This window comes from Penicillium hordei (assembly GCF_028827395.1).
Source record: "Penicillium hordei strain IBT 12815 chromosome Unknown utg000004l_segment0_segment0, whole genome shotgun sequence".
In the NCBI taxonomy this organism is placed as follows: domain Eukaryota; kingdom Fungi; phylum Ascomycota; class Eurotiomycetes; order Eurotiales; family Aspergillaceae; genus Penicillium; species Penicillium hordei.
The window spans coordinates 2138078-2152013 of NW_026623145.1; the positions used below are offsets into that span (position 1 = coordinate 2138078).

At 49.1% G+C, this 13936-nt stretch overlaps 5 protein-coding genes across 5 annotated transcripts; 3 read left to right on the forward strand and 2 right to left on the reverse strand.

The window, feature by feature from the left end:
- Positions 1 to 350: 350 nt before the first annotated feature.
- On the forward strand, positions 351 to 2430 carry N7537_008027 (transcription factor domain-containing protein; the record flags this gene model as incomplete). Its single annotated transcript, XM_056899082.1, has 6 exons — positions 351 to 436; positions 486 to 499; positions 556 to 693; positions 777 to 960; positions 1021 to 2228; positions 2282 to 2430. The coding sequence occupies 6 exons, from the start codon at positions 351 to 353 to the stop codon at positions 2428 to 2430; spliced, it is 1779 nt and encodes a 592-aa protein (XP_056751158.1).
- Positions 2431 to 3952: 1522 nt separating this feature from the next.
- N7537_008028 (WD40 repeat domain-containing protein) lies at positions 3953 to 6499 on the reverse strand (the record flags this gene model as incomplete). The annotated part of the gene is made up of 2 exons (XM_056899083.1): positions 3953 to 5876; positions 5934 to 6499. The coding sequence occupies 2 exons, from the start codon at positions 6497 to 6499 to the stop codon at positions 3953 to 3955; spliced, it is 2490 nt and encodes an 829-aa protein (XP_056751159.1).
- Positions 6500 to 8561: 2062 nt separating this feature from the next.
- On the forward strand, positions 8562 to 11105 carry N7537_008029 (putative transcription regulator BDF1; the record flags this gene model as incomplete). The annotated part of the gene is made up of 3 exons (XM_056899084.1): positions 8562 to 8665; positions 8727 to 10719; positions 10773 to 11105. The coding sequence occupies 3 exons, from the start codon at positions 8562 to 8564 to the stop codon at positions 11103 to 11105; spliced, it is 2430 nt and encodes an 809-aa protein (XP_056751160.1).
- Positions 11106 to 11753: 648 nt separating this feature from the next.
- On the forward strand, positions 11754 to 13102 carry N7537_008030 (uncharacterized protein; the record flags this gene model as incomplete). Its single annotated transcript, XM_056899085.1, has 4 exons — positions 11754 to 11897; positions 11980 to 12078; positions 12156 to 12739; positions 12823 to 13102. 4 exons carry the CDS (start codon positions 11754 to 11756, stop codon positions 13100 to 13102), a joined length of 1107 nt encoding a protein of 368 aa, XP_056751161.1.
- A 267-nt stretch (positions 13103 to 13369) lies between these two features.
- On the reverse strand, positions 13370 to 13618 carry N7537_008031 (uncharacterized protein; the record flags this gene model as incomplete). Its single annotated transcript, XM_056899086.1, has 1 exon — positions 13370 to 13618. The coding sequence occupies one exon, from the start codon at positions 13616 to 13618 to the stop codon at positions 13370 to 13372; it is 249 nt and encodes an 82-aa protein (XP_056751162.1).
- Positions 13619 to 13936: the final 318 nt, after the last annotated feature.

Genomic DNA, 13936 nt, shown 5'->3' on the forward strand with positions numbered 1-13936 from the left:
CAGAACACATACTTGTTTTGACGAAGTGAATGGTCCATTGATAGTCAAGTAAGAAAGTTCCTCCGCGGAGGAACTTAACCTATTGCTAGGCCGATCATTAGCCAATGATAGATCGATTTCGGTTTATTTCCCCACAAATTTCAACGGAAGAACTGACATCACTAACTCGATGGGGAATAGCCGCAAATTATAGCGGAGACTCTCCAGGGATGTGATTCTCCCGAACTGTTCGACTTCTTCATACCACATAATTGGTGCCTCTCTTGGGCAAGGCACTGAAAAAAAAAAGGGGTTTCTGATCTTTTGACGAGATAATATAGAGTCCCTCCGAGCAAAGCTAACCCCACCAGATGGCACTCATGCAGCATCCCACAATCACAGCCCCTAGTCCCGATTCCAGCCCCATGCCGTTGAGGGTTTGTGACAGGTGCATTCGGTAAGTTATCCCCCTTCGCACTGAAGGCTCTGGCTAAGATCTACTGCAGCAAGAAGGTCAAGTGTAAGTTTTTAGCGTCGCCATCCCAAAGCTCTGGCACGCCCGCTGAATTGGAACAGGTAACCAGGCACAGCCAATTTGCTCTCGCTGCTTTGAGATCGGAGAGACGTGCAGTTACACTTCGGTAAAGCGCAAACCTGGCCCCCCAATTGGCTCCCACTACACATCTAATCCATCAAAGTCACGCAAATCTTCAGGTAACTAATTTTTCCACTAATTTTTCCTGCAATCATTTTGTCTCAACACGTTATGCTGATATTTGGTGCAAAACGTGATCCAGCCAAAAAGCGTGATAGCGACTCTCTGGGGGAGGATCTTTCCAGCAAAGAATCCGCTCCCACCTTTAGAGGTTATGTCTCGCCTGGCCCATCCGTTCCACTCTCTGCGGCTACTCGCCAAGTGCCAGGCAACGTCGTTCAACTTGCTAGCCACTTGTATTACTCCCCTCAGCAGGTGGAGCACCTGTATGCACTATCCCTTATTATTTGAAGGTGTCAATTTTGGACCTAATGCTTATGGTTTAGCCTGGGGAGTTACTTCGATATTCTTCAAGATGCGAATCCTATCTTCTCCAAAGAACTATTTTTCCATCGTTATCACAGCTCCCTGTGCAGTGAAGATCTAATTTCAACAATAGTCATCATTACCGCAAAGCTTACAGGGTTTACCGCAAACGAGGATGACCTCCCCAGTCTGGATACCGGTCTCGATGTATTACTCAGTTCAAGTATACTGGAGGACGATCTGATTGGTGATGTCCCATCACTTGATCAGTTCCGTAAGGCCTATCTTCTGGCATTCTATGAATTCCATCAATTCCCTGGGCACCAGTCTTGGCTGCGCGTGGGTAAAGTGACACGCATGGCCTATCGTATCGGGCTCGACCACTTGGACCATATCCGCACGATCTATCCTGACTGGAACACCGTTAGTGACGAAGATATCCAAGAATGGCGATCGGTCTGGTGGTGTATCTATCACCTTGACACATATTCTAATATGTCGTCCGGAACACCGTATCTGATTGATGACACCGTCATAAGCACCTCGTTTATTCAAAGTCATACTACTCAGCCATCAAACACTGCCGGCTCCTTTCAAAAGCTATACTTACCGCCCAACTTAGAAGACCTATCGAAAGTCCTTCTCGCCGCCCCTTTAGCTCCGGAAACACTGCTGAAGAATGTTCACAACATCACGATCGCTACTATGCGCCAGGCTGGGCTTGTCACCCGCTTGCATTTGCTACGGTCCCAGGAAGGAATGATGGCGCAAGTCGCCAAAGTTGAGCGGCAGCTGGCTGGGGTTCGTTTAGCCCTCCCACCTGGTTGGCTTAACCCAAGGCGCAACGCATTGTCGAACGAGTCTCACGTCGATCACCATGCGCGGATGATTACTGTCCTTCATCTACAAATGGTACAATTACTCCTCTCAATTGTAGATCCTGGTCTGCAGCAAGGCGACGAATGGCTGGGAAGCTGGCAGCGAGTTCTTGAGGCATGTCAAAATATCGCATCTATCGCAGAGCAATGGGATAGCTCCTTTTGCCTCACTGTCGACCCAGCAATTTCTTTCACTATCTTCACGGCGCTGATCTTCCTGGATCTTCACAAAAAGACGACCATCATGGTGGAGCACAATCTCATCTCCGACATTGATCATCACATCACTATACTACATCTTCAACTCCAACATTTTGGTAACATTTGGACACTACCAAGGCTTCTCAAGCGTAGGTCATCATGCTCCACCAATTGTCAGCAACTTCTACTAATAAAGACCCAGTGTCCTTCGAAAGCTTCAGTCAATCAGTCTCTGGCCCGCTTTCCTATCGCCACGTTGCTCTAATACTGTCGCGTTTCGAGGCGCCCTTACATCCCAGGTGGTTGCAATTCCTCTCATCGGCCAACACAGATCTAGAAGCATGTCAATAGCATTTCGGAATCATCCAACTCTAGCTATTGAAGGTGCCCCGCTAATTATTTCGACCGGATAGAGGTAAAGTAGTACAAACACTGAACTAAACCGATGTGTATAATATGAGAGCCAACTTATTCTTTAAAATAAGAAACAAGATACCACAAAGTCCATTATAGCCTGTGTTGTTCCACTCGGAGGTCTCGCTGCCGCAAAGTCCATCAAGGGTCCATCGTGGGCTTCATTGGCCATGCATGTGGTTGCTGAAACCCTCTTCGTGTCCTCCTGTCACAAGAATACCTTGGACAGCCTCGAGGCTCTCCCACCGACTTTCAGGGACATCCAGGGCCATTCCCCAGCCATTTTCAGCAGAAATCTCCTGCCAGGGAGACTCTCCCACAAGATGCATATCCCATTCATTTACAATCTTTCAGCTTAAAACATCGACACTGAGCCATCTCTTGTAGGAGGGGGTACAGAAGTTGAATGATGACTATGGAGATACTAGCGGCGCGGTAGTCGTCGGGTTGTGAGGTTGTCAGGTGGAAATTTACCAGTTGCTTCTAGTAGGTTACAGTAGGAGGTTAATAGGAGGTTGGTATTACTAGGGAAGAATAAATTAAGCGCTTTTTACTAGTCACTCTTAGACCCTTACTAGAACAAAAAACCTAACAACCTAATAGCCTACTAGGGCGTAATTTATTCTTCCCTAGTAATGACAACCTCCTACTAACCTCCTACTGTAACCTACTAGAAGCAACTGGTAAATTACCACCTACAAATCAGATCGCTCATATGATAATCAGTCAGTGGATCAGTCAAAAAGCAGCAAGAGGTGAGCACTAAAATGGAAAGGGAAAAGTCTCGAGTCATATGTTTTTTTCTTTTTTTAGATTTGTTTTTATAGACTCCGCAATTCTTCGCCAGAATGGGCCCATTCCTGCCACCGTGAATCCAGGCCTCGGTTGTCGAGTTAGGGAGCGTGATATGCGCTAAGCCGGAGAGGAAGATCACCCATCTATAAGTGTGGAATTAGCCCTCGACAGGCTGATGTCAGTGCTGGGTTACTGAACTGCCTATCCCTCGCAAGACCGGACCACATCCGTGCCGATCCCCCTCAGCGAGAAAGGGGTGCCGGGTCATCGGGTCCTGCATAGCGGTCCCTGTTAGGGGGCGGAGTTTACTAAAATAAATCCGTGGTTATGTATATGTATACATAAAAAGTCTTCTGTAGGATTTATGCGTTTTATTGCCTTTGTGTACATGTTAGGCTTCTAAAAATAACATCCAAAAAGCACGTCCAGATCTGCACGGTAGCTACTGAAGGAGAGATATCAAGACACCAAGGTAGAATTCAATAGACATTGATAGAGACGCAGAGGCGCTCGGTAGAGGCACAAGATATCAAAAGCAAAAGATAAACCAAAGAAAAATGAAATGCAGACCCGGTCGGATGCATCGAAGGAAAAATATATGTTCTTTTATAGACCGTTACCCCCTTCTCCCATCTCTAATTCGTACAACTTCAAAGAGACACGCTTATTTCCTGCCGCCCTTGCTCTTCTTGCCGACAGAAGCAGAAGACTTGCTCTTCTTTGATGGGGGGGGCTGCTGCTGAGCGTCGTCAGACTCATCATCTTCCGTGTCAGCAATGAAGTCAACCATGGATCCATCGCTATCCTCATCATCGTCCTCATCCTCGTTCTCCTCGAGCGATTCCTCGGCATCGGAAGAACCGACAGACTCAGCAGCCTCAATGTCCAAAATAGGCTCTTCGTCATCATCCTCATCGTCACTTCCATCGTCCTCGTCATCTTCAGACTCATCGACGCCGTTCATCATTGACTCATCCTCATCGTACGCCTGGTCGCGTATTGACTTCCGCGGCGTCTTGGCCTCGGTCTCACTGTCCTCGAGATCTTCCTGACCCTCGACGTAGATAACATTATCCTCGTCCTCGCTGTCCATACCCTCATCGCCACCGCGGATAGATTGCCGCAGCCCCAATTGAGCATCGAGCATGTCAAGCTTGCCCTTGAGGAGCAGGAGGGACGGCAGGCTGGCAGAGCGCTGGTCCATGACCTTGTAGAGGGAAGTCATGCGCTTCAGGAGATCGGGGTGGCCGGCCAGGGCACCACCGTGAGCAACGCAGGTCCACTGCACCCAAACGAGAAGGTGGCCGTAACGACCCGGCCGGGAGGCGAGGCGCTCGGCGAGTTTTTGAAGCAGAGTCGCGGCCAGAGAGGAGTCGAGACGCTGGATGGTAGTGCGGATGATTGAGGTGTCACCGGTGTGGAAACAAGACTCGAGCATGCTGTTATCGTTGGTCTTGAGCGACTGTGTGAGGACAGTAGCAAGTGAGACGCCGGTGGGAATCTGTTGCACTGCAGCCTGGGGCTTTCCGGGCACCAATGCGCCCAGAAGGACGTCGTCGTCAAGCTCGGCCTCGACATCGACTTCCTGGCCTGCGTTTGCGCGCAAGAGTTCTCCGAATGATGGCTCTGCGCCCTCTTCTTCCTCCTCTTCCTCCTCGGAATCGGATGCATTCTGCATCTCAACATCCTCAGTTGCTACGACTTGCTTGGTGGGCTTTGTCTTCTTCTCGGTGGAAATCTTGGACTTCTTGTTGTCCTCATCATCGGAGTCCTCCTCGCTACCAGATTCGGATGCGTCTTGTCGTGAGTCCTCCATCTCTACATCATCATCGACCAGGTTTCCCTGCTCGACATTCATGCGGGACTCGTCAACACGGGTCTCGCCTGAGCTCTTAACTCCATTTGTTGTGACGGAAGAAAGTGCTGAGCCGGACTTGGTCTTCACCACAGTCTTGATTCCGGTGAAAGAAAGCTCATCGGTGTTCTCATCGAGGAACTTAACACGCTCAAATACAGGAATCACACCACCCTCGGTGTATGCAACCACGAGAGTAGGGCCCTGGAATGAGATGGCGGCGACGGGAACGCAGGCGTTCGAGGAGTCGGTGTTGGTGATTTTGAGAGTTGCGTTTGCTTTCTGGGTCATCTGTTTCCGGCTGGCTTTGGCACTGGCGGAGGGCGCACTTTGGGGTTGAACAAATGGCTTTGTGAAGAGTTCGATGCTACCATCTGCGGTGACTGCAGCAAGCACTTGCTTCTCTGGGGCGGCAACGCCATCAGTTTGCAGAGTAATGGATGAGACCTCCTGGTCGGCGACAAGGTTGCGAACAAGCTTCTGGGTGGTGGCATCAAAGACGTTGACAAAACGGTCACCATCGGATGCAAGGAATGCACCCACTCCAGCAGACTCGGAAGAGGACGAAATGACGGTGTGGATAGGGTTGCGCATGGCAGGGAACTGAACCGGCTCGTCGGCCTTCTCGGTATCTATTAAGTACGGGGTCTGGGAAGCGCAGATAAGAGGAGGGTTCGAAGGAACGGGGCGGGAGAGAGCAGTGAAGACTGAGGATGCGGGGAGGTGGATTGTCCTATAGGTATATCATTAGTCAGGAGCTCGGTGTATCCCAGCAAATATCAAAACTCACTTGGTGCTTTGTCCGGTGCGCAGGTCCCACTGGACAAGCTTATTGTCACCACCGATACTCCAAGCCTCCTGGGCGGGCCGATCGGCCGTGAACTTGAAGTCTTTGATACCCTTGTCATGTGCGCCAGTCAAGGTGCCGACCACCTTATCTTCGGATGGAGAGTACATGCGGATATCCGATGTGTTTGTGCCGAATGCAACCACGATATCGCCCTGGTCCAGGCCATCAACAGCCCCATTGACGTCGGAGCCGCGCTTGCGCTTCTTTTTCGACTGGTCACGGCCCTTGCCCGAGCCACCGTAGTATCCCCAGTCCAAAGAGGTTACCATTTCCTTCGGCCCCAGAGCATGTTCACACTGGAGGCGTCCTGTCTGTGTGTCGTGAATGCGAATGTGCTGGCCATCGAGGCCTTGGATAACGGACGCAAACAGGGCCAATTGGTACTCTGATGGGGAGAATGCAGCGCGCAGGATGGACGATTTGCTTCCCGCATATGTCATGCCTGACGCCAGCGATGCGGCGGCCGAGGCGACCTTGGTGGATGGGCGAGTCGTCTTCTTTCCCATCTTGGCTGTAACTTTTTTTTCTTATCGTTTTTTTTTCTCGCAGTCGAGGGTATGGTGGTGTGAAGATAAATATCAATAGAGCAGACCCAAATAAAGACAGCAAAGATTCCGATAAGACTCTATTTTTTTCCGCCCCTAAGGAAACAAATGGGGGTTTAGGCTGGTGGTTTCGCAGTTGATCCGGACTGAAAAAAAATGTTCTGTAGAGCCTTGACGGGCTAGTCCTAAAGGGGTTTAGGCTGTCAATGGCTCTCTTATCTAATCATATCATCCCGTGATGCTTCAATGTCAGTAGAGTACTATCCATAGGTCCTAGGGTAACTCTGCTAGCTATTTACTTCATTTTTATCGAGATTTCAAAGCTATTTGATTTTCACCTTCACTAGACCTTTTTTTATCTCTCGCTCTAAGGCTTTTATAATAACACTCAATTTTTTCATTTTGGGCACTTTTGGTTTTAGCATCCCTTTGCTGAACGAAAATATATATAACGGACCATTTCAACATATACTTCCTGCAGATATCCCCAGAATGTATTTTGTAAAATATAATAAAATCCCAACGAGTTTCAGGTTCATCGTGTGACCCAATCCAAATTCAATATATACGAGGAGCAAGACAGTAAGTAGCCAAATAAGAGCCCTTGATAGAGTGCTCCCAGATACACCCAAGCCATCTAAAATGTCCAGTACTAAAAATTTATGTTGTATACTTTAAAGCATATGGACTCCCATTGGGCAGATCTTCGAGACCAAAAGTACCCCAGGTCCCGAATCATGTGACATCCGCATATATACCTAACCTGTAAGGGTCGAGGTGCAGCTAGCTGCCCATCGAGGTAGTAAATGCAAAGTGCTGATTGGAAATTTCCAGGATGCTAAGCGGGGAACCAGGCGGTGACTAGCCTAATGTATCATCTATAGGTGTTTCAAGATTCTATAACATGTTCCTTGCGCCGACTATGTATATATCCAAAAGTGATGTTATTGCTTATCAACCTGGGAACGATGTACAATACGTGTACTCATCCTGATATAGTCACGTGAATTCCCAAGTGGTGACGTGACTCAGACCCCCATCAGGTCCGGTCTAATCCGGATGTAGACAAAACCCTAGGGCTTTGAGTCATCCGAGATATGCGTCCACCGGACTTCGACAGTTTTATAAAACCTATATAGGAAAACCTGAGAGGAAGAAAGCAAAAAGAAAAAAATTGTACATGGATATCATTCAATCATAAGATATTAACCTCGATACAAGGGAAAGAACAAAGTGAAGAAAAGAAAAGAAAAGAAGAAAAAAAAAAAGTAGTTCCAGGGGTATAGAACCAATCAAGGGGTAAGAAAGTAAGAGAATCGGGACTAGTGTGGCTGGTGGAACTGGGTAAGAGGAGAGTGCAAGAGAGCCGTTTGTACTTAAGGATTCTGGCATCCCCTCCCGACCATTTTTCTGCTTCCGTCCTGGTTTCTCCTATTTTTATTCTCCTGACCGCCCTACAACATAACAAACGCGTCTTCGCGTCATTTCTTCCTTTTAACCGCCTTCACCCCCGAATTCTTTTTCTTATTTTTTTATTTTTTTATTTTTTTATTTTATTTTCATAATCCCCTTTTACCCTGATAACCCGGGAACTTTTTAGCTCCATATCTTGGTCAATCCAAGTCATCTAGACCTGGCCTCAATTTTACTACATCACGTGACAGCTTTTATACCGCCTTCTTGGCAGTATAAATACCTCGTCTCCGATCGCATTCTCCACTCTTCCTATCTCTCGATCATCTCTGACCTCACTCTTCTTCCTCCCCCGCCCGTCGCGTTTTATTTGCGCCCACACGTTTGATATCAAACCTCATCAACCGTTGAGTCCATACTACGTGGCCTTGGTTGCTGCTAGTGTTTGTTCACTCGAGATTGTTTGCACGCGGCAAGATTGTTACGCAGAGAGATCCCACGGGTGTTTTCAGTTGATCACTAGCTTTCAAAACACCTTGCCATAACTCTCACATCTTCAACTACCTCAATCTTCCCTAACTTGTATTCTTGATTATCCAACGCGACCCCAATGGCGACTCCGCCTCCCGAGGTTCCTCCTGTCACTAAGGAGGACAAGCCTCAGTTGCCTCCATCGCCCACTGGTCCTTCTGCACTTGACTTCGCACCCACTAGGTAAGTGAACCAGCTTCATGTCTGCTCTGTTCTTGATCTGACTGGTATGATGGGTACGCAGCGCGCAAAATGTCGCAGTGAATTCCAAAAGCGACGCATCCGCGGATACCGAGGCTAAATCACCTGCTCTGAATGGCCACACTCCTGTCGCACCTTCGAATACCAATGGTACAACCGTTGCCACCTCACCGCCCAAGTCTCCTGAGCATCAACCCCCCCAAGAAATGATCCAAAACAACACATCTGCTGCGGGATCTCCTCCACCCGCGGAGTCACAGCCGACCGAAGAAAAGACTAGCGTTCCGCAGGGTAACGAATCTACCACTCTTGCTGCAACTAATGCTGCGGCTGAAAGTGTCGTTTCGTCCGCCCCGCAGGCTGTGGAAAACGCTCCCACATTTCCTGCATCCACAGATGGCCCTAATGAAATCCTCGAGCCGATGGCCATCGATACCACTCAAGGAGTCTCGACTCCCGTGAAAACCGACCTTCCTCATCATCCTACCCCAGCACCTGCACCACCTGCGCTCACCGCGCCGCAGCCCGTTGACCAGGAGATGAAGGATGCATCAGAGGCCCCACTATCTCCTTCCAAGATTTCCCGACAACGGGATGCTGATCTCAGCGAAGAACCAGCTCCAAAGCGGACCAAGGTCGAGGGTGACGATTCGGTTATTAACTTTCAGGCACCTGGATTCAACTCCCCATCTGCCGCAACACATGGTCCAATCCGCACTAGTGGCGGACCGGGACTCACTAAAATGCAACATAAGTTCATTTCAAAGAGTCTCACAAGCCTCAAACGCATGCACGATGCGCGTTTCTACAAGGAACCTGTGGATGCTGTCAAATTGAACATTCCGCAATACCACACTATTATCACCCAACCCATGGACCTAGGAACTATGGAAAGGAAGCTCAAGAACAACCAATATTCTTCTCCCCAGGCAGTCGCAGATGACTTTGCACTGATGGTCAATAATACGACGATCTTCAACGGTGCAGACCACCTGGTCACTCAAGAGGGGATCAAGCTGAAGGCGACATTCGAGAAGCAGATGACTAACCTCCCCAAGCCTGAAGAGGTTGAAGAGAAGAAGCCAAAGAAGAACGCTGAGAAGACGTCTGCCGCTCGCCGGGAGCCTCGGACTTCTCTACCAAGTCAACCCAAGGCAGCTTCTCCCCAGTCTCAGACGTTTGCACTAGGACCCGAAGGTCTCCCCGTTATCCGCCGCGATTCTTCCAACCCCGATGGTCGTCCGAAACGGTCCATTCACCCCCCAAAGCGTGATCTTCCGTATTCTACCAAGCCAAAGAAGAAGAAGTTCCAATGGGAATTGCGCTTCTGCCAGGAAGTCTTGGATGAGCTGCACAAGCAAAAGCACTACAGTTGGGTCATGCCTTTCTATTATCCCGTGGACCCCGTGGCTTTGAACATTCCCACATACCACAGCGTCATCAAGAAGCCCATGGATCTGTCGACTGTTCAATCCAAACTTAAGACCGGCCAGTACGAGAATGCAAAGGAGTTCGAGAACGATGTCCGTCTCATTTTCAAGAATTGCTACCGCTTCAATATCCCTGGTGACCCTACTTACATCTGTGGCCAGCGGGCTGAAGAAATCTTCAGTGCAAAGTGGGCCCAGAAGTCGGACTACCTCGAAGCGCATGAGCCACATCCCGAGCAGAACACTGATTCTTCCGATGAAGATAGCGACGAGGATGCAGAGGAGAGCGAAGAAGATGACGAGAAACTCAACCTGCTTCAGAAGCAGATTGCCGAGATGTCTCGTCAGGTCGAGGCTATCACCAATAAGAAAAAGAAGACACCTCCTTCCTCCAAGAAGGTTGGCAAGACGAAGCTTGCCAAGAAGGATTCCAAGAAAATCAGCTCTGGAAAGAGAGACAAGAAGAGCAAGGTTTCTCAACCTGGCAAAACCCGCGCCATCACCTACAGCGAGAAGCAGATCATCTCGAATGGTATCAGTAGTCTTCCTGATAAGAGGATGCAGCAAGCCCTCCAGATCATCCAGAACAATGTTCCTCAACTCAAGGTAAGATTTTCACGCGTCTATTACACAAACAAATTCTAATATAGATTTCACAGGGTACCGATGAGGCCGAAATTGAGTTGGACATCGACGAGCTCCCTAACGATGTCTTGCTGAAGCTGCTCAACTTCGTGAAGAAGCACGTACCGAATCTCATGGATGATGAAGAGGAAGAGGATATCACCACCAGCAATGTGGCACCTCCCAAACCCAAGAAGAACAAGCCAATGAGCAAGTTCGAGCAGGAAGCTCAGATCAACATGCTCCAGAACAACCTTTCTCGTTTCCAAGGTGGCGCTCACTCTCCCGATCCAGTGGCCTCGGTTGAACGCAACGAAAGCAGCGATGATGAGTCTGATTCGTCCGAGGAAGAGAGCGAGGAGGAGTAAACACACTCTTCCAACTCAACCCCGCCATTTTCCCCCCATACGGATGATGGCCCTTCACCCTGACTTGCGTTCCAAGCGTCTTTTTCCCCCAGTGCCTATCTGAACAATTTCTCGCCATATCTTTCTTTTTCAGTCACACCGCTGATCCTGACGGGCTGCTTGCAATGCGCTATGTTATCCCCGCCAGCAACGTCTGTACATACTTTGATTTTGAATACCCCTGCACCCGGCAAGGTTTCTACTGCCACCCACGAACCTTGCGCTCAAGATTGGCCGAACAGGATTTTATTCACTTAACCACTTGAATTTCCCTTCCCCTACGCCTGAGTGTACACTTTTCTCCCGTTTCGTTTCACAGCCAGGATAGGTGGATGGGGTTGCTCTATTTTCCGCGACGACGTTGCGGTTGGAAGAGGTGAACCGAAGCTTTGGCTTCAACTTGTATGATTACGAAAGAAACGCGGAAATGCAAAATGAACATGTACTTGTAATAGTAAGGTATCTGATTTTCTATTAATTATGTAGTTTGAATGTATGAAATATTGTATTGCGAACCACCTATTTATCTTATTCCGTCATTGGTCCTGACGCGTCGGGTCTACTGCGGCGTTCGGCGGTGAACTTCCCCAGTTTCTTTGCAGCACCAACATGATTCCTCCCTGCGACCCCTCAATTCTTGAGCACAATCCTCAATTCAAACGACTATATGAGAATCTGACAACCTCCCTCCTTAATCCAGATGCCTCAACGCGTGCTCACAGCGCGAGCCCAGCCCGCACAGCTGTGGTGGAGGTAAGTTGTCGACACGCTGTTGCGCAGCACGTACTCAACAGATCCAAGCACAAACGGAGCTCTGACAAAACTCTATCACCAGGAGCTGAAGCAATGCCAGACCCAAAATGCGAAAAAGCGAATCAAAGAGCAAATGCTCCGGCAATTGGCCTTTGCCCCAGACAGCAACCTACCTGCAGAGGTCAGGACAACCCCTGCCATAGGATACCAACCCATCAAGAGGAAAAACAATATCCCTAACGAACCTACTACATCCAGTGCCAGGATAACCTCGCTATAATAACCCTCTACTTAGAGACACCGTCCAGCACAATCGAAACCACCACCCCAAAGCCAGAAACCGAGCCCAAGAAACCAGATGAAGCACTCACCCTCCTAGCACCAGACATCGAAGCCTTCTACACCAATATCCCGGCATTCATACTACCCTTGTCCAAAACCCTCTCATCCGCCATTCAAGACCTACGCGCTCTATCAACCGCAAATACAGACCCAGCCACCGGGTCCGACGTAGATGTCCCCGCCCCACAGCACTCGAATCACAATGCACGCGCTCGAGCGCGCGACCGCCGAGTTCGGACCTCGATGGCGCCAGTCCCACCGCTCTCGTCACAGCTACAGGTGCGGGTGCGCGTATTGCGCCATACACAGCTGTCTGAGCTCCCAGTCGCACGGCGGAAGATGGCTGCTACGGCGGCGGAGGTTGTTGCCGTGCGAGCGCGAGTCCTGGAGCGCACTGTTGTGACTCTGGAGCGGGCGAAGCATGGGGCTCTGGCTCGCGCGACGAAAGCTAAGGCGGAGCATTTGGCTGTTGTTGCACAGGGTGTGGAGGGGAAATTAGAGTATGTTTTATCTTTCCGGTTTTCAGCTTTCTGTCTTGCTGTTATCTTTGTGGTGGGATTGGTCTTTTTAACAATTTGAACAGGGTTACGAGACTGGAGATTGCGACTACGCTCTATACGCCCGAAACACTTGCTGCTCTTGCTCGGTATAGGCAGCATCTCAGGCAGACGAAGGAGCGTTTGCAGCATCGTCGGAAGATGACGATCCAAGAGCTGAGAGGTTATGGTGATGTGGAGGTGTCTGATCCGGCTACTGATATTGCCGCGGATGAAGGGTCTTTTGCGGATATTGCTCGTCGGTATGGGATTTTGGCGAGAGAGGTTGAAGAAGTAAAGATGGAAATTGCACGATTAGAGAAATGAACTACGGCTACATACCTCAGGTAGTACATAATATAATTAAGATATTAAGATCCAGCTTCAACACATGCAGTGTTAAATCTGTAGATCAGCAGATGGCCATGTAAGAGAGCCCTGGACGCCCCAACCTCACTTCTTCCTTACAGTCCCCAAGCCCGACCAATTGTACAAGTCTGCTTTCTACAGCTGCCATAGAGAAAACGCTAAATGGCCGAGCTTAAAAACCCCGAGGTCCCAGTTCATTATAATTCCCTCGCTGTTTGCTACCTTTCAGTCGCCGCAATCTATGCTGTCACATAGTGCAACCTCATCTATGCTTGGTACTAGGCACGACAGAAGCATAATAACCGGCCCATACCCTAGAGACTCACGCAATTCTCCCGTAGGATGGTTTTTGACGTCGATGAGCTTTGCCATTTCGGCATCGATGTCAACGTTGGGTATTTTCTCTTCGTTCTGGTACTTATTGGGCTTTATAATGAAAGTGGCGACCTCTTCGTCGTTCTCAGCTTGAAGCATCGCCACGGTATGATACTACTGTAGATGTCCATGGTAGGGCATACGATGTCCACGAGGCGTATTTGGAGATTATCAGCCAGGAATGACGGGTGTCGTATGATCCGTAAGTTCAATATTCTGAATCCAAATCAAAATATACCAAGCATATACACCTAAATATATACATAGTTAAATTCGCAAAGATGAAAAGTTCATAGTTCATCAAGCCAAGCCGCCAAGTCTTAAATCCGGGGATGTCCCTGGCTTAATACCGCGCATCACATGACCGCGCCAAACTTTTTCTGCCCGAAAGAGTCAACGCTACAATATCTACTCATT